This window comes from Fonsecaea erecta (genome assembly GCF_001651985.1).
Source record: "Fonsecaea erecta strain CBS 125763 chromosome Unknown Scaff17, whole genome shotgun sequence".
Lineage (NCBI taxonomy): Eukaryota > Fungi > Ascomycota > Eurotiomycetes > Chaetothyriales > Herpotrichiellaceae > Fonsecaea > Fonsecaea erecta.
Window position 1 is genome coordinate 130,748 of NW_017387260.1, and position 23,705 is coordinate 154,452.

Below are 23,705 nucleotides of genomic sequence, written 5' to 3' on the forward strand. Positions count from 1 at the left end.
ATAGAGTGCCATTCCGGAGGTCTCCTTCTGAAGTTCCCCGGCTTTTCAGCCTCGACAAGAAACCGAAGCCACCTGATAGACAAAATATCCAACTCGACGGCTCGAGACTAAGGGCTCTTGTCATTATGGATAAAGCCACTCAGGATGCTGGAGGTACGGGGCTGTATTAAAGACAATCCGAGCCTCAAGGCAGAAGTTCCGGCTTTACGTGTGCAGCATGACGGCTTTCTTCAAGGGCCAGCGAGCCATCGTCTCTGTGCCCACGGTCCTGTATAGCGAGATCGCCTTCGACCGGCACAGCAGCCCTTGTTCGAACATAGCTGGCAATGACGCGTTGGGGCAAGTCGCGCGCCCAGCACAAGGAAATGGTAGACGGGAGCTGCACAGGGAACTATTCTCGACATTACGCAGTCCCCTGTCGCTCGTGGCCCTCGAATCGTTTGTTACGAGCGTCTCCAATTGTCCCAGAGACAGGGGGGTCTCGATTCACAAAGGACGGGCGGTCATGATCTCAAGCTCGGAGTGACCTTGAGGAACACCAAGGGCGAGCAGAAGAAGACACGGTTGTGAGAGATGCCTCAACTTACCCTTTGAACGACGGTCCAGACGTCCTATACTGACCGCCCTCTGCAGGGAAATTGACCGCCTGCTCACCTGCTCGTCGGCCGTCAAGGTGGACGAAGCGTGCGGCAGAGGACGAGACAAGGGGAGGCTGGGGAAACAAAAAGAGAACGAGCCTGGGTCGAGAACAGACCAGGAGAACAATGAGACAAAACAGGCCGAGAAATAAGAACATGTATTTCTGAACGAGAGGCTGTGCTACAGTTGTTTCCAGCTCTCGCAGGCCTTGATATCGGACTCCCTGCAGCATCGTCCATCGCGAGAACGCTGTGTCGTATTTTGACGATGTAGGCCTTTCAGTGTTGTACTGGACAGTTTCGCCAGATCGGCCTAGAAACGGCGACCGAGCGCCCTCTCGAGTTCACGGAGATTGGTGCCTCCTCCAGCACAAGGCTGTGTGAGGAACTGCTGTGTCGCCCAATGCTGCGGCCGTGTGCCCGCTTTTGCTATCGCATTGTCAGACAGAAGAATACGGTCTGAGCCATCGACTCAATATGCCCCGAACCTTCCATTGCCTTTCGTTTTGTATGGTCCTCTATTTTCCCCAGCCCTGCCCCCTGGCCAACATCCTCAGCCTCTTGCTGCCCAGATTTCGTCCCTCCCATTCCCTGTCTACACCGGGCCCGACCTCAAATGGCCCCTACTGCTATCCCACGGCCATCTCCAGCAGCTCCGGCGGGTACGAGGTAAGGTCCTTATGCTCGATGACCTCGATCTTGGTGTGCTGTTGCAAAGTCGCCAGAGCAATTTATTCATCAAGGTGGCAGACACAGTCTCAATAAATGCTCAATTGCTTCTCGTGTTCGGGGGTGAAATCCGACACGAAGCTCTCATAAGTCCGAACAGTCTGTGGCCCTTGACGCTAGGGCTTAGGCTAGGAGTTAAGTAATACGACCATTAAAGCTCCCAAGGAGGGCAGAGATGTGAGAGGACGAGATCAGCAGAATTCCCGAACGGCAATGAACACAGCCTGCCAATAAACGAGACCCACCAGTGCTCGCGGCAACCATGGGCGACCTTGGAGACCATAGGCATCGACAAAACCCACCATCTGAGGTGAAGAAACGAGGAGTCTCCTCACGGACGGACGGCTCAGTGCTGAAACATTCACACTTTTGAGAGAGACTATCGCACTGTGATCATTCGCCTATGTTAGAGATGGGGGAGCAACTGGAAACCAGTCTTGCATTCCTGCCTGCATTCCTGCATTCGATCCCTCCTCCCTCGGTGCACGGCCCCTTCCTTTTTCTTTCTTTCTTTCTTTCTTTCTCCCTCGTCTTTGGCCGGGCAACGTGGCCGTGGTGTCTCCGACAGTCTAAAGTGCGTTGTTGCTGCTGCTGATCCTGTGAAGTGACACACGATGTCTTGAAATGAAGCATTTGGACAGGTTGAAATTCCTGGAAGCGCGTCCACCAATCAGGTTGTGCGGCTTGCGGCGCCGGAGAGTCACGTGACTCCACCGTTCGCGCGGTGAAAGACTCTGTAAATCGTCCTGCGCTGTGTTGTTTAGTCTCCCATCCGTCTCCGCCATGGCCTGTCTTGCAGGATGTCGAGTTGGTAAATCTTGCGCCAACTCCCGACGGCACTTGCCGGCAAGGACGCAATGCTACAGACAAATGCAAGGAAGAACTCAAGTGTCAGGCTGAAAGAGACGCTCAAAGGAAGGTATGCTGTTGTTGAAGCCCTCTCCATCCCGACGCGGTCTAACTTGTGGTATAGGTACCCAGACATAAGATTTGACTACTTCTGAAGTGAGTAGCCCCAGGCGAACAATCTCCTCGTTCTTCTTCTCACACAGGCCTCCCCCTTGTGATCCCCTGATCCCCCAGTCGAGCTTCGCTTATAGCGTGGAGGTCCTCTGCTGCATTGCACCCAGCGTACACCACATCGAGGCTGTCGCCTTCATGAGAGGAACCGTGCAAAAGGTTCAGAGACGGTAATTCAGGTGACCGACCGAGTTGAAAAACAAAGGAGGATGGACGTCAATCAAGACCAGCAAGGACGGTTCCAACTCCGAAGTTTCGGATCGAGCTTTGAATGACGTGGAGAAAGAGCGCTGGATTGCGTTATTTGGCCAGATCGATGTGGCCTTTAAACAATTGTGGCAAGCAGGCAATGATCGAGGAACTCGACTACGCATTCCTCACGCTGCAAATCACCAAGAAGCCAGCGTTTTCGACCAAAGCTGATCTTGAGGCGAGAGCAGCCGAGTGTCCAGAGGGTAAAGGCTTTGCAAAGTACCTCGAAAAGACAATCAACAACTTTTTGGCTGAACGAGTGTGAAAGAGTGGTGTCACACGAACGAAACCGTTAAGGCCATGGGCCAGTCGACCAGTCGCGCTTCGCATAAGCGACATACGTCCCAACTATCCCTTCTACTTGATCTTGAGTACTGCGTTGTGACAACGGCAATGGGGATCCTTGACCTGATCCGGTTCGCCGATTCCAAGGTCGAAGATGGCACCATAAGGAAAAGACGGCTTTTATCCCCGACCGCAAAGCAGTGGAAGAAGTGGGCAAGGGCAATCATCAGCCGGGAAGATAGCAATCTGGATTACACGGCATACAGCTACCGAAGCGATCCCCCGACAAGTTTATCTGGGAGATGCTCTCGGGATCAACCGAGATCCTGAGCACCTTCCGCCGGTGACGTGGTGGGAGAAGGTGACTGATCACTTCCGCCTGATTCCAAGGCTTTTCGGCTCCAAGGAATCCTGGTTCGGCTTCAAGGTCGCCGTGGGGACAATGATTATCGCGGTCACAGCCTTCCTGCGCAACTCGCAGCAGTTTTACGGGAGACTTGGAGATGGATGAGGTGTATCAGTCAATTCAGCCGGCCTGCACGCAGCAGGCTCACGGCGCAGAGTATCCGGCTGTTGACGGTGGCAAGCACGGCATGCCTACAAGACGATCTTTTCCCACCGCCACGAGGATGGAGAGTACCACGACCGACTTCGTTTCGGCATTTTGGTCGTCGGCTTGTGAGAAAGCCCTCCCTCGGGTCTCTATGGCTCTGTCAAACTGCTGCATCCGTCACACACGTCGCTGGCGGTTCGCCCGGATGCCGAGGTGATCAGAGAGGCCTGTGAGTCAACTAAGCTTCGGCCGTCCTCGCCTCCACGAAGGGCCCGCAAGGAACGTGGACAATGTTGCAGAACGACTCCGAGAGCTAAGGACAAATGACCACCACGAAGAACAGAACCAGGACGCAAGCAACGGCTCTTTGTCAATCCGATTCCATAGTCTACTACTATTTGTTTCTGCTCAGGAACCTTCGGGGGCAAGCTGAAGATCTCCGACACCGAGAGCGAGCAGGTCGTCGACACCAAGTTTGAGGACGTGCCCAAGAAGTAGTTGAAGCCGTTTGACGGCGGCAACAGGGTCAAGTTGGTCACCAGGCTGGGCTGAGACAGCAGCAGAGGACACGACAGAGAAAAATAAAGCGAAGGGGGGTTGGGAGGGGTTTGCCTCGAGCTATCTTCCCCGGTCGGCTCTTGTCGGACATATATAGACTACTCAGTCTGTCAGAGAGCTTTGGGGTGGTATCGTTAGACGGAGAGTCAGAGGGTTGAACACGTGTCTTGGTTTGTACAAAGCTGTCCTTGAGACATCGACTTCTCGCACTGTTAAAGGACTCTGGAATAGTGCGAGAACAGAGGTTCTATTTATCTCTTCCTGGGTGCACTTCGTGGGGGCCGTTCGCCCTAACCAACCCGGACAATAACTCCGATACGATATATCTAGGGAAATTATGGGGCGGGGAGGCCACCATCAAGATCGAGCTAGATAGTCACGAGGGTGTGTAGTGGATAGGGCACAGCTGATAAACAAAGGTAATACACGAGGACTAGACCGCCTCCGGGTTTTGGCAGGCGTTTGGTCTGAAGAGGGTGATGACTGCTAATGATCGAATAATTGATTCCGTCCCAGCCGTTGAAAGGGGCCGAGTAATTACAGAGCACAGCTTTTCAGCTGCCGATCGACGTTTGCTGAACGAAGAGAGAGAGATGCCTAAGGCGACCTGCTTTCCGAGATAGCTGCCTCCGTCGGAGGTGCAATAGGGCCAGGATAACCACTCGCAAAGGATTTCACAAATTTTCTCTTCTGCCCCACGTGAGGTCGAGAAACCTTTTTTTTATATGCTTTCGAATGCCCCGGTGACGTAGAGATGGGGTTGAAGCAGCGTCAACGGCGATGGACATCAAGCTGCTGGATCTTGGGAGACCGAGTATTTCTTCTTCTTTAGCACCGCAATTCGAGATCGACGCTGGCTTGGAAGAGCTCCAGGGCTAAGGCTTTACAATACTCTCCCAGGATTCGCCCTATTGCTCCTCGCCCAGTCGAGAGATGAAGGCTTTCTTCAGTTCTGCGGGGTCTTTTGACGAGGCCCATGGCTTTGTGCTTGTGTGTGGATATTCACTCAGGGGAGCTCGAGACACAGGATCACAACGACCTGCACGTTCGCTGCAATCATGTCCCCACGGGCGAGGCAACGGCCGAATAACTTGCTAACCCGTCGGTTCTCGCCCCGGAATTGGAGGAATTGGGCGAAGTTGGAACCGAACGATGCTCAGAAAGGCGGCGTTCCAATCTCAACTACCCGGTGGTAGCGGTTTGATGTCTGAGTCTGTACGAGGTACATACGAGGACCTAGGTGTTGGTATACCCTGCCTCACTACCAATGCCTCGGAAGACCTCTCACGTCTCTTCCGCCGCCGTCGCCTCCGGCTTCTTCTTGCTACTGGCTAGGATCTCGTCGACGACACCCCAGTTCTCGAGCCTTCTCGGCGCTGAGGAAGGAGTCGCGCTCCATTATCTTCTCGATCTCGTCGACGGTCATCTTCTTGCTGCCCGTTAGGTGGCGCTCGTAGATGCGGTTCAGCTGGGATCGGATACGTAGGATCTCCTTGGCGGGAATGGCGATGTCGGCGGCGGTGCCGTAGTGGCCCCCGCTGGGCTGGTGCAGTATGATGCTCGAGTGTGGCAGGTAGTAGCGCTTGCCGGCTGCCCCGCCCGCCAGCAGTAGGCTACCTATCGACGCCGACACCTCCGGCACGATGTAGTTTATACAGTCGTAGATCGACAGCCCTGCCGTCATGCTCCCGCCAGGCGAGTTGATGTACATGGAGATGGGTCGGTCCGACTCCGCCTCGAGGTACAGCAGCGATGCCGTCACCGTCACCGCCATGCGGTCGGATTCGATTGTACGGGAGTTTGCTATTCATGACCACAATCACTTCAGTCTTGAGCAGGATATTTCGGTGTGTCTAACGTCGGTTGCAGCCAAATGGCTTGGTGAGTGTCTCTCTTGAAGAATAACATCCACATGTGACAGATGCTGACTTATACTGATAGCAGTGGTTTGGCTCGATGTTGGTCAGGACCTGACGTTCAACGATGCTGAACCTTGCAACCCGCAACTAATGTAAGTCGATCCACTCCAAATAAGTATCCTCCCTACCAGCCAGCGACGTGATAATATCGCCTTGAACAGGAACGCATACATGTGCAGAACTCGGAGATCTGAAGATGATATCAATCCATCGCGGATTGCGCAGACGGCTTCGCTTGCTCCACCTCGACTATGACTGTCGTTTGGAAGCACATGCAGTATCTAATGGACCTCTCTTCGTACTGTTTGATGATATCTTTACATCCATTTCAGAAGCTTTCCCGTGTCGGTCTTGAGTCGGCCCGTCCTGCGCGTTTGCTATCATGTCCAGTATGCCCTACCATTTTCTGGGATCCTGGTCCCCCCTCCAAGAATCTTGTGGTTTCTAGAACGTGTGACCCTCCTGTTTGGTGTCGGCGGCTTGCTTTCTGATATACCTGCCATCAATAATGAAGTCACGCAGTGGGTGCACCTTCCCGAGTCCCAAAACAAACTGATAAAATGAAGTGATTGAGGACAGAAAACCCATGTCCGCGTAACGCCTGAGATCGGCGCTGCAACCAGGTAGATGCCCGCAACTTAGACAGTCGAGTAGCACGTGCGCACATGTTGTCGCCGACGATCGAAACCATGACATAGGCGTTCCTGTCCATTGGTACCTCGAGGGCATATCTAGGCGAGCGAGCCTTGTCGCCAAGATCCAAGAACAGAGTGACGGTTCGCCGCGAATTGGGTGGCTCGCTTGGGTGCTTCCATCATGATGGGAGCGCCGAAACCACGGTATAGCCGAGAGGGTCCTTCATTTTGGACAATCTTGCGCAGCCCTAGCGTCCTGGACCGGGATATTCCAAGCCTGGCAGGGAGAGAGGACCCTAGAGCCTATCCCAATTCTAGACCGGACAACGACGACGAACGAGGCGGTGAATGGTGACAGATTCAGTCATTGCTCCGTGTTGCGTGACACAAGTAAATGAGTCTCGACGCCAGCCGACAACTAGGAAAGGGAGATTGCCACGATGGCAGGGGTTGTTCGTTGAGTGTATTCTGTCTATCTGAGTCTCCTGGTCGTGATCAGCTGGGGTTGGAGTCAAGGACGAGGTGGTCAAATCGTGTGCTAGGGGAGTCGATGAGGGTCCAGCCGAACCTGGGTCCATGATGTCTGATTGGCTTTCCAGCAGCAAGGATGAATTGAAGGTTCGATGGCTTAGTTGCGATGGACTGGAAACTAATGGCCAGTCGACGGACAACCGCCTCTCGGTCTGGGCAGGTCGTTGATTGACTGAACGAAAACCCAAGTCCGGTGAGCGTGTGGTTTCTCTGCTCAGAGTGGTTGAGTCTGAGTCCTGAGTGCTGGGGAGAGGGGTTGGGTCTCTCAGTTGCTGAAACGCCGGGGTTTGATAGGAAGTAATAGGACGAGCTGCCGTAGGTAACGGAGCGATTCTTGGACGAGGATTGTCCTTGACGTTGTATGGGTAACGGTTGGGAAGATTTATCCTGCCACTAGGGATGACAGCTGGGTTAGATGGGGGTGGTAACGATAGCTCTTGCTGTGCTCGAAGAGGGAAAGCCCTGATCACTTGTGGTGTGACGCATCCCACTCTTTCTTGGTTTTCCTCGCCTGCGACTGTTCCACATCGTGAGGTAGGTACTTTAGCTGACCGAGACAGGAGCGTTCTAATGGTAAGGGCCAAGTCGGAATCAAATGTTCTCTGATGTGATCGAATAGGTGTTCGTGGCGCTGGGGGAGATGCAACCGGGGGAGGGGAGGGTTAAGCTGTAGGTTGCTCTGACCCAAATCTCTGAGGAGCTTTTGCGTTGCGTTTTCCCAGTGGCTTTGTATCGATATTCAGGCTCTTGATTTCCTTGTTGCTGATGTTTCTCGGTATGAAGACGATAAAGGAGATGAACGATTGAAATGAACAAAGGAAAAGGGTGTCGAGAGGAAGAGGGTTCGACGAGTAGGTGAGGAAGTGGGGGATCTGAGAATAAGGAAAACCGAGCGCAGTGCCACGGAAAACCTAGGAGGATCGTCTCCAGTCTTGTAACAAGACCTTTGGCGGAGTAAAGCGTTGCTACCGGATTGTTGCGTGACACAAGTAAATGAGTCTCGACGCCAGCCCACAACTAGGAAAAGGGAGATTGCCACGATGGCAGGGGTTGTTCGTTGAGTGTATTCTGTCTATCTGAGTAAGTACAAGTGAGAGTCGATGACTCGAGTAGCTAGAACAAAAGGTAGGCAGGCGAAGACAGGCTAATCCTGTCTTGGGCTAGCGCCGCACGTGACACTCCGTGGCCCCACGACCGGGCACGGCGATGGATTTGATTTCGCTGAGTGTTCTGCCATCTCTCGATGAGATCTCTGTGTACGATTATCCCTCGGTGAGACCAAGACTTGCATCCTCATCCTTGATGCTATCGATATCCAATCCTCTGTGGAAGCGCATTGTCCACCGACGATGGTGCTGGCTGATCTTTTGGAGTGTGTCGGTGGATATCATACACCGAGGACGATGGCGGCCTGATCTGTAGCGTCAGAGGCAGCAGCAACTGCAGTGGCGACTGGAGGCAAGCATATGCTGACTACCTGGTGTGGACTCGAGTTGACGATCGCAGTATTCGGGAGAGTGGGAAACATACACGTTCGAGATGGACGACAACCTGTTGTTCTGGATATCGCGCAGATCGCGGCTTCGGCCCTGCCTGAGCATATCTTGTAGCCCTGCATGAAGCGGCTTGGAGAGGGCACGGGCTACATTTGCGCCGTGACCATGTACTGCCTCCGGCGGGCGCCGTCGAGATCCGGCTAGATTCAGGTTGTTGGTTCACTTCTTGAACTATGGAAGGAAACTGGCCATAAGACACCTTTATCGGCCTAGTATCGCGCCATGCTTGACATTTTGGAACATGTATGTCAGGTCGCTTTCGGTTTGAAGTACAGCCAACCGCATGGATGGATGGACTCCAAGACCCCTCTGAACCTGTCCCGATACAACCTAGCCTTTCATTCGTTCGTGAGCCAGCTGACCCGCCCGCAAGGCCAAACGACGGCGACGATCCAGCTGGGGAATGTCGTGCAATGCTCATACAACGCGGTCGCTGCGGTATACGCCCATGCCACGAAAGTCATTCCCCATCATCGCATATACAACCTGGCTGGTATCCCGAGTATAGCAGGCAGGCGTCGCCGAGACGTCGTCTCGTGGCTGATTACGTCCTCGAGGTCAATAACTTTTCATCTTCTCCCATCGAGGGAAGAGATCCTGGCCGAGGGTCGCCGACAAGTCGCGGTGTGTTTTTCGCCGGGGGCCTGGCTCTATCGGTCGCCCCACGTCGGTCGGCTCTTCGAAGATGTTCACCAGTCGCCCGGCCGCAACCCGGACGCCTGTGTCGTTGAGTCTCGCGAGCTTTTCTTCGTCGGATCGGGCATACTACATCGACATCAACAGGCCGCCGGGCGAAGCGACAGGGCATACATGGCGAATGTTCTATCTTCAGAACGGCACCACTGCAGGGGAGTCTACCGTGACAGTGTCCCTCTTCGAACATTAACAGATAGGGTCACGGCCACGATCCACATGCTTGGCGCAGGCAACCGGACCAGATACAGATTTTGACGGGACCTGCCCGGCGGTCGAGATGGCAATTTCCCCCCCGGCGACGTGGACACGGCAAGATAAGAACTCGGATGATAGGTGTTTCAAAAGTCTCCTATCGGACGCGCCATTCTATAATATCTGGGTTTAGAAGCCTAGCACTGCTGCCTTTCTCGGCGGTACCGATTGTCCTTTTCTCGCGACTGACATCTCTACATGGGGCGGGCCACTGTCTGGAGGCCTCGTAGCTCGTCCCGGTTCGGTCGGCAGTTATTGTTGTTGTGTACTCCATCTCTTGGTCGGTTGTGCATCGCCGGCAAGCCAGAATCTCGTATTTCCACGTCGGCATTGCATAGGTGAAACACAAGGCCCTGATGTGCCCCGACCTACCGACGCCCTCAACTCTTGTCGACAGCCTCGACGGTCCGGCGCGACGTGGCGCCCTCCGAGTCCGCCCTGTGACTCGTGGACCTCTCCCGTGCCGCTTTCACCGTCCGCGATAAAGCAGATTGCCCGACCGTAACAGCCATGAAACGAGAGCAGGGCGTCCACAAAGGTCTGTCGACCTTGCTGGGTTTCTTCTCCGTCGGTAGAGACGTGATCGAATATGTGCAACCGGCGGGGAGAGGCCGACGCGCCCGACACTGGATGGAGGATGCCGTCAGCCGACGGATACGGTCTTCATGGTGTCGATTTTCGCGGTAAAGAGCAGCGGCGACATGCCGTCGCACGCGAGACGTCGCGCCCAGCAGGGCCGTCTTTCTCCCGTAGAGCCGCACCAAGTTCCGTGAGCCGAGCAGCTCTCGCTCGAGCTCACCCACTCGTCGTTCGAGTTGTTGGGCATCCACCCTATGTGAGCTCGACGCATCGGCTGCTGAGGTGGTTACACTGGCGAAGCCTCTCAGCAGACTGCTGCTCGAGGACTTTGAGGTCACGATCCGGTTCTGCCCGGAGGGTCCGGATCTCAAAGTTTGAGGCTCTGAAGGAGGATCAATCTGGAAGCTGTCAGCAAGTACATGAAGTTGCGCTGGACAGCCTGCAGAAGGGGCCCCTTTGATCAGTATGGAAGAGGTAAGGGAGGTCAAAAAGGCCTGCGGGTGAAATGATTGGATGATTTGCTAGCACAGCCACAACTCTGTACTAGGAACTCTTGTACAGACTTCTAGAAAAGGCTAGCGCGAACCTTACTTCAGGGAAGCCGATGGACCTCGGGATGCAGAACGGTGGAGCAGACGCACTTTCAGATGCCCTCCTTCTCGTTGGCAACTTGATCCTTCCTTCCTTTTACTAACTGCTTGAATCTCTTTGGCCTTGTCTCTTTACCAAGCCCAGTCAGGCTTCCTCTTCAGATCTTTTGAAGTCTCTATTCAAGAGTGTCACAAACAGAGCAGAAGAGCACGTGACTCGTAGGGGAGAAGCATCCCTATGCGCCACTGTAGCTCGGGAGGAAGGGCGGAGTAAAGGGGCCGCTGGGACGGCCCTATAAAGGCACGCTTCCCGCACCCGGAAAGCTTCCTTCTCTTAAGCTTTGAGTCTGTTATTACTATATATGAAGGATATATATTACAACGGAATCTCTCTATCGCTGAGGACTGCCTATCTTCAACAAGGCATCCTTGACACAGAGGCGATGAGAAGACGCTTCAGACTGTCACGTGTAACCGACTTGACCAGATCAGGTCTAGCCGATCTTGTCTGGCCACACCGCTTTTTCTCAAGGCAGCCGAGTCCTGGCGACTCTCCCACTTACTTACTCCTCAGATCGACAGAATACTCTCAATTCAATGAACACGGCCATTGTCGCAACTCTTCTTTCCTAGTTGTGGGCAGGTGCTCGACGCCATTCGATTGTCGTCCTGCAACACAGACCCTTTTTTGGTCAATCGCCTGTGGCAACTTTTCGTTCTCTTTCACCACTCTGCCTCTACTACCTCTTCTATGACAATGTCTACTCGGAAGGGTAGGAACCCAGACCTGGACGCTACAAATCGTACACCGTCGGGCTCTGGACAAGGGGCAGGAAGCGGTGCCACAAGACAGAGCAGTGGCAACACTCCACCAACTCCTACCTGCTCTGCGATTTCCGAAAACCCCGGCAGTTCGCCTCTTGCGCCAACTTCACAATTGGGACGCTCTCCTTCACTGAGTTGTGAGCCAGAATGTCAGCCTCCTCCTGCTACGCCGCAGAATGCACCAACAAGATCTTCTTCAATGGATCCTTTCATGCCTGCGCCCGGTCAAGGAATGACGCTCAGGCGACCCGGAGCAAGAATGCAACAAGTTCAGTTTCAAAGTCCATTACAACGCCCTGCGGTCACGGTCAACAACACTGTCATTCCTGCCTTTCAATCAATGGCCGATGGACCCGCTACTGCCCCGGGGCTTGTCATGCGCCACCCTTATGGGAAACTCCAGCAGGGCACGCCAAAGGAGATGCTCGCAAAGATGAAGACGAAACGCGACAAGGCTGCTTGGTTCACTGCAGCCCTCACGGCAATTCGAACGATTTCTCACGTTCGAGACAAATTTGCATTGGAAGTGGATGATCTGATCCAGCAAGATGAGGAACTTCAAGCAGCGATACGGGAACAAGTTGCCAAGGATGAGATAAGAGACTTTCAAAAGATCGCTTCAAAAGCAAAGAACAATCGAGTCAGATACATGGAAGCGAGAAAGAGGTTTCTGGAGGGAACCGATAAAGTGAGGACTAACAAGGCATCAATCTTCCCTCCTGGAGATAAGCATGATCGCAAGTTTGACCCGTGGGTTTCAGCAGAATTCTTTGATGGATATATCATTCAATACCTTGGGAACTCTACTGCCATGATTGATGCCCTGTGGAACGCAAGAATGGCTTCGAACCTTCGGCACCTTTCCCCACTAGGCATGATGAGAAAGATCAGCTTCTCGTCGCTCCTTCGCCTCGCACGGATCAAGGGCAGTTATCACAGTCAACCCTCGCCGCTTCCAAAAGATGTCATACGTTTGTATGAGGATCCCAGCATCCTCTTGGACACTATCGGTCTTCCAAATGATCCTCGCATCCCCGTGGCTGCGAAGACACATCATCTGATGCAAAGAAATGGAGTCTGGTGGCTTAATGGAGGTGAACCACCCAATGCCTATAACCTGGTTAAAAGTGAAGGGTGGCCGTTTGGCAAAGTTGAAAGAATCAGCTGGGCAGAGCAAAAGGTCATTGAAGGAAAGAATCCGACTGCACCAGCTAAAACGAAAGACAGAAAGAAGGATGAAGGCAAAGGCAAAGGCAAAACCCAAGAGAAGCAGCAAGCACCAGCTAAAACGCAAGACAGAAAGAAGGATGAAGGCGAAGACAAAGGCAAACCCCAAGAGAAGCAGCAAGCACCAGCTAAAACGACAGACAGAAAGAAGGATGAAGGCGAAGACAAAGGCAAAACCCAAGAGAAGCAGCAAGCACCAGCTAAAACGACAGACAGAAAGAAGGATGAAGGCGAAGACAAAGGCAAACCCCAAGAGAAGCAGCAAGATGAAGGGAAAGGCAAGGAAGGACAGGGCGAAGCTATATATAACAATAATGAGAGAGGTGGTCAGCTCGTACAGCCACAACCCTGCACTAGCATCTCAGCTCCAAATCTTTCACCGCCGCTTCCGGCTTTCCCAACCACCCCAAAGCCCGGATGGACTGACTCGGAGGCACAAAAGAAATGGCAACAGACCGTCGCAGAGGGAATGGCTGAACGGCGCCTGGCAATTGAGAAACTTGACCAAGCAGTGCAGGATCGGGCCGTTTATGTCAAGCAACTCATCGGACGCAAGCGGAGTCGTTCCATTCCCACAGATATTCGAACTCCGACGGATGGAGTGAGTCCTATTGCAAAGAGGGTGCAGATGACCGTGAACGAGAAAGCTTTGGATGACACCAAGGTGGCTGTCATCAACCATGGCGCCCTGCAGAATGCAACTCCGGTCATACAAGAGGTACCTTTTGACGAGAAGAACCCTATTACAGATCCAAATCCCGTTCAACAATTCGCCTGGGATCTCATTGTCAAGTGGTGCAAGGCCGTCAGCAGTAATATCGGTCGCGCTGATGTGAATGCCGAGGAGGCAGCAAAAATCTCCATGTTTGGGGTTGACAAGATTGCTACGGCGTTTCAAGAATTGAGCGAAAGGTTTACAGTACAGCCTCCTGCCATCGTGAGCCTCCAGTGCTGGGCTGTGCTTGCCCGAGTCTACAGTATGGAGCGTGCAGACATGGAAACGGACCATTCGACCATGCGCCAGGTTCGAGAATCTCTCCACCTATTTCACTGGCACCATCGAGGAGATGGATATCGCCTTCGAGGTGGATCTATCAATAGCGGCGGGGGCTGTTACATCGATGTCCAAACGCTTCAGTGTCTACTCATCAGTTCTATTCCAGGAATGAATGGATGGTTGAACACTGACACTGTCCTCGCTGGCATTGCCGCGGGTCGCAAGCATGTTCTCGAGGACGGGTTTTGGGTTGTTTCGCCCGATCAATTTGAAAATTTCATATCCTCTAGAACGGTCCCCTCCTCCTGGCCTTGTGATGAGAAAGTCCGCACGTTTATCCCGGTGTTCACTAAGAATCATTGGTGGTTGATGTATCTTGATCCGTTTGCCGAGGTTGTGTACGGAATGGACTCTCTCTACCCTCGAACTTCCCGCACCCTTGAAGTGAGGAGAGTTCTCAAATTACTCGGCAAATTGCACCCTGGAGCGAATTGGGCATTTAAAAACGTTCGGTGCACACAACAGAAGAATCACTACGACTGTGGTATGTTCGTGATTTACAATGTCAGGCACATTATGGACCATGGCGTCAACAATCTGGACGACTTGGAGGTTACTTTGGCTCATCGAATTGCGCTGGTCCAAGATATAAGCGCTGCCATCAACCGGGAAGAGGCTGTACCGGTGGATTGGAACAGGAGACTGGTGAAGGTAAAGGCAGAACTTCCGCCCATCTCGACGGGCCAATTCATTGTGGATTTTGAGGAAAGTATCGTGATTGAATAGCCAACGAAGACAGGGAGATCGCGAAGCGAGCCGCAGAAAGCGAGGGTTCGTCCGGCACCTGGGACTGACGGATGAGGACATGCTGTGAACGGGCTGCAGTGGCGGTGGTGGTTAGGACAGCCACAACCATGTGCAAGGTTTATCTTCACGCGTCAGAGGGCACTGTGTTTGGAAAATAACGAGTAACACGACCAGTAACAGTAACAGATCAAGCTTTGAGCCATGTTTCATAGAGAATCGAGTGCCAGTTGCACCGTTTGAAAGTACGTCTACTCCACCGTTCTGCATCTCACGGTCCATCGGCTTCCCTGAAGTAAGGTTCGCGCTAGCCCTTTCTAGAAGTCTGTACAAGAGTTCCTAGTACAGAGTTGTGGCTGTGCTAGCAAATCTGTCAGAGAGCGTTGGGGTGGGATCGTTAGACGAAGAGTCAGAGGGTTGAACACGTATCTTGATTCTTGATTGTATGAAGCTGTCCTTGAGACATCGACTTCTCGCACTGTTGAGGGCTTCTCCAGTAGTGCGAGAATAGAGGTCCTATTTATCTCTTTTTTGTGTGTGCCTCGTGGGGGCCACTCGCCCCATGGGGTGTTGTCGGCCGGGAAGCCCGGGTGACACATTGTAACAGCCAATGTAACAGCCATTGTAACAGCCATGGGGTGTTGTCGGCCGGGAAGCCCGGGTGACACTTAATTACCACCTCAACAGAGAGAACCACGGCCTGTACGAGTTAGGCGGATGAATTGGTTGACGAGGTACTTATGGCGAAACTTTAGGCGGATCGCCGCTAGGCACTAGCCTCCTCGGCCGGGCCAAGTGCCGCCCGGGCGGCGTGAGGACTAGATGGAGGCACTCGAGGGCGCACTGGTCAGGTAACGTGCATCCCTCCGTGCCAAGAGTCCCGCCGTACTATATTTGGACTCAATTGAGCGTCCGACGAACTTCCTTACAGTCGTGGACCTACGTCACTGAATCTAGGCGCGGTTCCTAAATACAAGATTCGACTATACGGCCCGATTGACCGTAGTCTGACGGAGCTTTTCGATCCAGGGATGCCGCATCGGGTGGATCATATTCCAATTCTATTCAGTCATTCTGCATAGGTTTCTTGCCGCCACCACATCGCATTATGATGCATGATGTTGCGCCGCATTTGCGTCTTTAGATCCTTGCGCCGCCCGACTGCTTCCCTCGAAACTGCAGTATCTATTGTCGCAGGCTTCTTACGGTTGTCCGGTACTCAACTCAGACTCCGAAATGAATGAACGGTGCCTATCTGAGTGGGATTTTCCTAAACCTCGACCGAACCCGCATCGTCGCCTCATGAACAGCCTCTGCCACCGCGCGATTTGCGTCTCGTCCTCCAAGGCCGCCCTCCAGACGCTCATAAAAGCCAACTGCCATGTCCACACATACCTCATCGACGGAAGGCCACATCGCCGCCACGACGTGACCAAACCCGGATACCTGGAACCCACTTGCCAAATGGATCACCTCGTCCATCATCCGGGCTGCGCGATTCTCCGCAGTCGAACACGCCGATAGATAAGCAATCGACGCTCGGCCGAGATTTGCATTCGACACCTGTTGCACAGTCAGAGGGTCGACTGTCGCCGCGTCGGACGGGCCATGTTGCAATAACAGGCTGCTGTTGAACGGGTCTAGGGCATCTGAGGTCCCATGACCGGCAAAATGTACTATATTACAGTGCGCAATGCGCTCCAGCACCGATCGAGCATCAGGGTGCTCCAACAGCTCGCGTGACAAGGTGGTACCAGTCGCGGCTTCGATGGCACTGATCTCTTGCGTCACGCTAGAAAGTGGACTTGCTCCAGGGGTCGTCGGCATCGACACCATCAACATATGAGGATTGACTGTGCGATCTTGGTGGAGTATCGCCTGCCGTGCACGGGTGTGGGCGAGCGCTTTGATGGTCGGCGTGTAAGAGGAAATGGCCTAACTAAGCGTATTATTGGAGGAGTTGTCCAAGTGATCACCTGCGGTATGGAATGGCAGCGAGCTTGCGAGACCAACACCGATCCACCAGATACGAGGCAGACAGTTTGACGAGGGCTGGACACCGTGATGGACCGCCTGTAGGATCTGTCGCACACATTTCTCCCACAGCCAGCGAAGGAACTGCACATATCGCGTGTTCTTCTTACCACGACCTTCGCGTGTCTCATATGGCATGAACACAGTTAGGCCTTCTCCGTGCCAGGCCTCCATGGCTGTGAGTGTCAAGTCAGTTAGGGAGATGGACTGGACACCTGATGGTGTTATAATGATAGCGTCACTCCTGATGTCGGAGATGTTGACCACTATAATCGGGCCATCAGAGGCCCGTTCTTGGAGTTCTCCCTGTGTTGGCCCTAGCAGGAAACGTTGGTGGCCCGGCTGGTCGCGGATGTTGTGGATACACTGGTCGAGCTCCCGGACCGCGGCCAAGTGTCGCAACACTCGAACGCTTCGTGATTGGGGGTCGTCCACGTCAGCTCGGGACAGGCTTGCCGTAGCCCTGACACGTCGCTACGATCGTCCATTAACAACCCAATGATACTTCCACGAGCGAACTCAAGCAGCTCTAGCGCGTGAAAGGCGTCTCCCTCATTCTGCAGGACCAGCGCAACGACGTCGGAGGCGATGCCAGAGAACTGTGCGACAACATGGCGCTGGTCGTCCCGGCTCAGCGAGCGATTGTTGACCAGCGGGAGGAGACGGGTAACACCGGTGACCACCTGCGTGGCGCGAGTCCATTGGGCGCGTCGTTTCAGTAGATCGATGGCTTTGACCGCCGCCGCCAGGCGATGGAAGGGAATGCCGTTGGCACAATTCCAGGCGTGGAGGAAATGTTCGAGAGCCTCCTCGTTTTCGGGCGCCTGGGACAGGACGAGTTTGTTACCGAGATTGTTCAGCGTGGCTACCAGATCAGGATGGTCGGGCGGAGTGACCTCCACGGCTTTTCGTGCCACTTAAATAGCCTCTTCGAGATCTTCCTTCCTTCTTATCCGCACAAATCGGCTCTGCAGCTTGGATCCGAGACTGTTCAGCCAGGCTACTTGGTTAGGCTCGTCGGGCGGAGTGACCTCCACGGCTTTTCGTGCTACTTGAATAGCCTCTTCAAGATCTTCCATCCTCCCTGTCCGCTCGAAACGGCCCTACAGCTTAGATCCGAGATTGTTCAGCCTCCCTGCCAAATTAGGATCGTTAGGCGGAGTGACCTCCACCGCCTGCCGTGACAATTGAATCGCTTTTTCAACATCATGCACGCTCCCTGCTCGCTCATACCGGCTCCCAAGAATCAGCCCCGGACAATCTAATCTATCTGCGTATTCTGGATCAGCTATGATAGTCAAGACCTGCGAACCCTTCTCGATAGCCTCGGCCAGGTCGTCCAGGCGCCCGTTCCGCCAGAACTGCTGGATCTTTAATCTCGCGTAGTAGGACATGACATGTGCTTGGAGGGGGGCGTCGTCCGAGGCCAGCGTCATAGCTGCTTCGAATTGGTTCAATATGAAGTCTTCGATCACATTTTCGTCCTCAAGCCATGCCTGAAGGTTCCCCATTTGCTCTGACACGATGCTATATAAGAGTCCCGGAACAAGGCTTTACAAGGTCTACGTCTCACAGTGGCTGTGGTTGTCTATATTTCAGGAAGTAACGTGCTAATTACTTAGGAGTATATCAACTAAGAATGCGGAGGAGTCTCTTGCTCAGCCCTATGCATAAGTGTTCAGCTGCAGTTGGTGGCTGTACACTCAGCAACCACAGCACGGCAGTGGTTATGCGTCCATAGCGTCATGGAACACAAGTGGGATAGTGAACTGAACCTTGGACTTCAGACATGCACCTTCTCCGTATTGTGACCCCTTACAATTCGTGTTAATTGTGTAAAGGCGAATCGGTGGCAGAAAACATTCGCCGGATGCCGGAGGGAAAAGAGGTAAATGTACTGTGTGGCGGCTCCTCCTACGCATCGGGCCACAGAATTTTCAAGGTAGGGAGGGCATGTTAACGTTGTGAGGCGGCAGGACTAGTGCTGCGGGCCGGATGAAGCGGGCTTCCCGTCTGTAATCGCTTCTCAGACTCAGAAAAGGGAACTTATATCTATCGCTCAGGTTGTAGGTCTATTTGCGCGAGTTCGCCAGTGGTCTGCCACCGATAACCTAGACGGTGAATGTACCATACGCTTCCGATTCGTATTCCTCGAGCCCACCGCCTAATTCTGGATTATCTGCGAGTTCCACCTCCACGATATTATTGATGTCAATCTCTTGGCCGCGAATGTTGGAATACATTTTCCATCGCGAGTCGTGATGGAGAAATGCCTTGTCTACATCCCGGCTGGAAAACCATCTGGCCAGTGGAAGTCAGATGCCGGGGCGACTCTAAGAATTAGCTTCGTCCAAGCAAACAGACGTAGTACTACCTCTAAGGCCATGCAGCCACACCTCAACGATGCAATTAGGGCGAAAGTCACAATCCAACGATCACCACATCCAACCAAATTGGCTCATGTGGGAAGGTACTGGAGGCCATCTAGACGATACTGGCCAGGAGCTGGTTCCAGACCTTGTGGTTGCCGATGGCAGCTCCCAGTTCTGGTTGACTGATGGTCGGCTTGTTCCAAGTCTGTTGTACTGTACAGTATGATGACAGACAGTCAACTGTGTTTCGCCAGTATGATTAGACATTCAGACTTTGCGCCGATCATTTGCTTCTAGCTGATTGCAGAGGCCAGTCTCACACCTCGTCCGGCCAGCCCTCTAGCAATGACTTCGATCTGACCACGACATCACGGACTTTGTCTGGACTGCAGGACAATCTCCCAAACTGAGCTTTTCGAGAGAGTCGTAGATCACCGCCTGCGATATCAGACAAAGGGAAGAGCTCTCGGGCGCTCTACATATCGAGACGCGCCACGGCACAGTTTGAGGTCGAGTTACTACGAAGACACAATGACGGATTGATGGGAAAGACGCCGTATAGCCAAGTTAGCGTAGGCATTTCGTTCTCATCAAATCTGCTGACACAACCTCAGTATGTTGATGTTCTACTCTTCCGCATTCTCGCCTCCGCGTCGTGGGGAAGTACCAAACAGACCGTTCGTCACCGTGCCGTCGAACCTCGCTAGAGGAAGAACCTTCAAAAAGCCCGTCCGGAGAGGTTTGCCTTGGATCGAACATCTGACGAGAATCTAGAGAGACACAGAACAGGGTCTTCACGGGGAGGAACGTGGTTGGCGCAGCCTCTCCTTACATGTCTCGACTCGCGTCCTGTGGACGAATTCAGGAGGTCCGTCCTATTACTGTCGATATGAGACTTCCACGCCTGCTACTCGAATAAGCATCGATGGCGTAGCTGCAGAGCCCTCCTACTTACCGCTCTCCCCCAACCACCACGAAATGACGCCTCCGCCGTGCTTGATTGGGGACAGCTGTGTGAGCTCGGGAGCCCATTGAATATACGAGATCATAAAGACGGATTGGGGTAAAATGGAAGGGTATGCTGACATCGGCAATCTCCAGCGCGGGTGCTGAGCGCAATCACTGAGGGAGACAAGAGCAAGTGGCGCTGTAACTAGGCGTGAAGACTCGACCACCAGAAACAGACCCTGCCACGAGACGGAAGGTGCACGATATACTACTGGCAACCCTGCTAGTCTCCGCAGAAGCAATCAAGGGATGTCGAACTACTGGATCTATCTGTGACAGACTGCTTGATCCCTCCTGCCCCACCGTCGACCGTCACTCGCGGCCGAGGCCTGTGGCTACCTAGGTTTTCTGTAATTGCCCCTGCTGGTGATGCTGGAACCGGGCATAAGCCTTGCATCGGTGGGAGATGCTGCTTAGCGAAGTCTGCCTTGTGACAGCCCCAATGTCAGAGAGCCTTGGGGTGGGATCGTTAGACGAAGAGTCAGAGGGTTGAACACGTATCTTGATTCTTGTATAAAAGCTGTCCTTGAGACATCGACTTCTTGCACTGTTGAGGGCTTCTCCAGCAGTGCGAGAATAGAGGTCCTATTTATCTCTTTCCTGTATATGCCTCGTGGGGGCCGCCTTGGCATTTGGGGCCGTTGGCCCCATGGGGGCCAAGCGCCTGATGGGGGCCATTTGCCCCATGGGGTGTTGTCGGCCGGGAAGCGCATTGTAACAGTCATTGTAACAGCCCTGCTTCCCGGGTGACAACTTGGGTCTGTTTGCAGTGTGTCGCAGTGCAATCCACAAAGCCACCCTGTCATCAAGCCAGAGTAAATCCCTGTGCAGTCAATAAAGCCCTACTTGGGTCTGTTTGCAGGCATCGTAGTGCCATCAACAAAGCCACCGTGTTATCAAGGCAGAGACTGCTGTGCATCCGTGTTCGATCAACAAAGCCTTGGTGGGGCTCTGTTCGCAGACATCGCAGTGCTATCAAGAAAGCCACTGTGTCATCAAGGCAGAGACTGCTATGCATCCGTGTCCGATCAACAAAGCAGCCCTGGTGGATCTGCTGACAGTATCAACAAAGACGACCTGCCGCCAAGGCAGTGACTGCTACAAGGACTCCCTGTCATCAAGGCAGGGACTGCTCATCCGTTTGCAGTCGACAAAGCCCCGGTTGGGTTTATTTGCAGCGATTTGACAAAGGCTTCTGTGGTGGATCTGCCTCCAGTATCAACAAAGGCTTTGGTGCATTATGCACTTGAGGTGATTCCTGCTCCACCGTTGTTATACATGAATATGTAAAGTACTCGACCGGATACCACTGCCTCCGCACACAAAAGACGTGTCCGCCCTCGCACTGCCTTACTATCTTCACCATCTGATGTGACATATATGCCACAGCCTTCACAGGATGAATTCACGCTCAAACAACGCGCTGAAGCCTAGCGCTCCTGGCCAGGTGCCCGGCTCGCTTTCTTCTTCTGATGGTAACACGTCCTGCGCGCCGTAGCCATCATCACCACAACAGTCGAATCTTCAGCCACTACTCAATCAGTCGCGTCTTCCACTACCCACTCACTCTGATCAATTGTAGGAAGTGCTCAAACTCGCAGAAGAGGTCGCCTCACACAAACTTCCTTTAACGCCAGACGACGAACCCATCAAATTCACCATTTCTCGAGAGTCGTGGTTGAAACTGCAAGAAGACTCCAACTTTGACCTGTGTACAGAAAGGTACGGTGCCCCAAGATCCTAGACTCCTCTTTGTCACCCGGGAAGTAGGGCTGTTACAATGACTGTTACAATACGGCTTCCCGGCCGACAACACCCCATGGGGCAAATGGCCCCCATAGGGCTAACGGCCCCAAATGCCAAGGCGGCCCCCACGAGGCATACACAGGAAAGAGATAAATAGGACCTCTATTCTCGCACTGCTGGAGAAGCCCTCAACAGTGCGAGAAGTCGATATCTCAAGGACAGCTTTATAAAAGAATCAAGATACGTGTTCAACCCTCTGACTCTTCGTCTAACGATCCCACCCCAAGGCTCTCTGACAGGTGAGAGAAAAAAACAAATTATATGGTTGTATGATTGTCCGCAGTGGGAGATATGTTGGTTTTTCGAGTCATATCACACACCTTCCAGACCTTTTAATTATACAAAAAAGTGGCCACGACGCAGAAATACGACAACAAATTCCATGAGGCTAGCCACGGCTGCGACGACCACGATTCGGAGATTGAAGGCAGCGGCGATGAAGATGAGGACCAGGCTACCACATCCTGTGGTAGGGCAAAACGACCTCTCATTGTTGCCGTCGACATCAGGCCTGTCACGAGTTGATCCTTGTTTCGCTTGTCTGGAGCATTAAGATTTCAGCGCACTATCGCAAGGCAATATGAAAGGTAACTTCAAGCCACCAAGCCGGGAGTCAGCTCATGTCGTTTCCTTAACCTCCGACAGAACTTGTCGGCAGCCGTGAAGTAAGCGGCGATCAAACTCCAGGTGGCTGCCGAAACAGCGGGAGTTTCAGCTGATGGACGGGATCAAGCAATGATTCATCACCTCTTGTGCACTGGAACATCCTCCTCTGGTTGAGCCTAAGTGGACCGCACCGAAAGGAATCTTTTTTGCTTTTTCGATGTTTATGCTGGATGTGTCCTTGAAAACCGAGTTTCTGCTGTGTCCGCCACTCAGTCACTGCATCGCAATCCGAGACTGGATAGAAGGGAGGCTGACAGCGCTGGTGGTGGCTGGAGTAAGCCGCGTCGAGAAGTTACATACTTGCTGCCGCCGTGGAAGAAACGCCTCATCCGAAAAAGCCTGTCCCAGCGATCAAATGTCCCAGCGGTCGCACAATGGGCGCTCCCGAAACCACAAGACCGGACGCACGCCCAGTGAACGCACGAGGGGCATTGAACCAGCGACAAAGCCTGCCTTGTTACACGGTAACAGCATTCATGTCGGTGTGATTCAAGCAACCACCTTAAGCGATCTATTATATTGAGAGTCGTGATCGCAATGACCTCTCTTTATCTCGTTTTCCGTCGTTCACTTGCATTCGCGACAGCATCCACTGCACTGGCCGGGCCACGGAAAGTGTCTCATGTAGACGACGGAATGGCTTTGTTATGATGGCGACAAGAGAACTTGCAATATCCTCGAGTTGAGGACCGTCGAGGAAGCCTTTTTGAGTGCATATGGGAAACACACCGTCAGCCGCAACAAACGAAGCAACAATGATATATGAGCACAGATGGTACGCTTTATCAGACAGACATTTTTGCCGGAGCCATTGCCATTCGTCCATCGACCTTCTCACAGGTATGGGGGCTAGATGAGCATCGAGTGAGCAATAGACTCCAAGTCCCAAAACCCGCGGCAAGAGTTCTGAATTCGAGAAAGACACGACAGCCTTACTGCGTAAACGCCGACCGCACGGTCGATGTGTCCAAGGCGCGGTACCTAGTCTTCGACGAAGCGGACTGGATGCTGGACAAGGGAGTTGAGGATGACATCAAACACATTATTTCCCAGGTGCCGTCCGCGAAGAAGCGACAGACGGTAATGTTCACCGCTACCTGGCCGCAACCTTTACGCAGCAACCCGTTACAATCACCATACGGCGAGGATACTGATGGCGGATGTCACGATTAG

General features: G+C 53.3%; 7 protein-coding genes across 7 annotated transcripts; 4 read left to right on the forward strand and 3 right to left on the reverse strand.

Annotated features, from left to right (window-relative positions):
• Positions 1–217: 217 nt before the first annotated feature.
• On the forward strand, positions 218–790 carry AYL99_11856 (hypothetical protein; the record flags this gene model as incomplete). The annotated part of the gene is made up of 3 exons (XM_018843360.1): positions 218–438; positions 495–566; positions 634–790. 3 exons carry the CDS (start codon positions 218–220, stop codon positions 788–790), a joined length of 450 nt encoding a protein of 149 aa, XP_018687343.1.
• Positions 791–2,736: 1,946 nt separating this feature from the next.
• On the forward strand, positions 2,737–3,975 carry AYL99_11857 (hypothetical protein; the record flags this gene model as incomplete). Its single annotated transcript, XM_018843361.1, has 3 exons — positions 2,737–2,842; positions 2,908–3,213; positions 3,890–3,975. The coding sequence occupies 3 exons, from the start codon at positions 2,737–2,739 to the stop codon at positions 3,973–3,975; spliced, it is 498 nt and encodes a 165-aa protein (XP_018687344.1).
• Positions 3,976–5,359: 1,384 nt separating this feature from the next.
• Positions 5,360–5,809, reverse strand: AYL99_11858 (ATP-dependent Clp endopeptidase, proteolytic subunit ClpP; the record flags this gene model as incomplete). Its single annotated transcript, XM_018843362.1, has 1 exon — positions 5,360–5,809. The coding sequence occupies one exon, from the start codon at positions 5,807–5,809 to the stop codon at positions 5,360–5,362; it is 450 nt and encodes a 149-aa protein (XP_018687345.1).
• Positions 5,810–10,004: 4,195 nt separating this feature from the next.
• Positions 10,005–11,404, reverse strand: AYL99_11859 (hypothetical protein; the record flags this gene model as incomplete). The annotated part of the gene is made up of 2 exons (XM_018843363.1): positions 10,005–10,601; positions 11,381–11,404. 2 exons carry the CDS (start codon positions 11,402–11,404, stop codon positions 10,005–10,007), a joined length of 621 nt encoding a protein of 206 aa, XP_018687346.1.
• A 146-nt stretch (positions 11,405–11,550) lies between these two features.
• AYL99_11860 (hypothetical protein) lies at positions 11,551–14,628 on the forward strand (the record flags this gene model as incomplete). The annotated part of the gene is made up of 1 exon (XM_018843364.1): positions 11,551–14,628. One exon carries the CDS (start codon positions 11,551–11,553, stop codon positions 14,626–14,628), a length of 3,078 nt encoding a protein of 1,025 aa, XP_018687347.1.
• A 1,269-nt stretch (positions 14,629–15,897) lies between these two features.
• AYL99_11861 (hypothetical protein) lies at positions 15,898–18,191 on the reverse strand (the record flags this gene model as incomplete). The annotated part of the gene is made up of 6 exons (XM_018843365.1): positions 15,898–16,581; positions 16,660–16,856; positions 16,923–17,084; positions 17,159–17,576; positions 17,640–17,783; positions 17,847–18,191. The coding sequence occupies 6 exons, from the start codon at positions 18,189–18,191 to the stop codon at positions 15,898–15,900; spliced, it is 1,950 nt and encodes a 649-aa protein (XP_018687348.1).
• Positions 18,192–23,294: 5,103 nt separating this feature from the next.
• On the forward strand, positions 23,295–23,705 carry AYL99_11862 (hypothetical protein; the record flags this gene model as incomplete). Its single annotated transcript, XM_018843366.1, has 1 exon — positions 23,295–23,705. One exon carries the CDS (start codon positions 23,295–23,297, stop codon positions 23,703–23,705), a length of 411 nt encoding a protein of 136 aa, XP_018687349.1.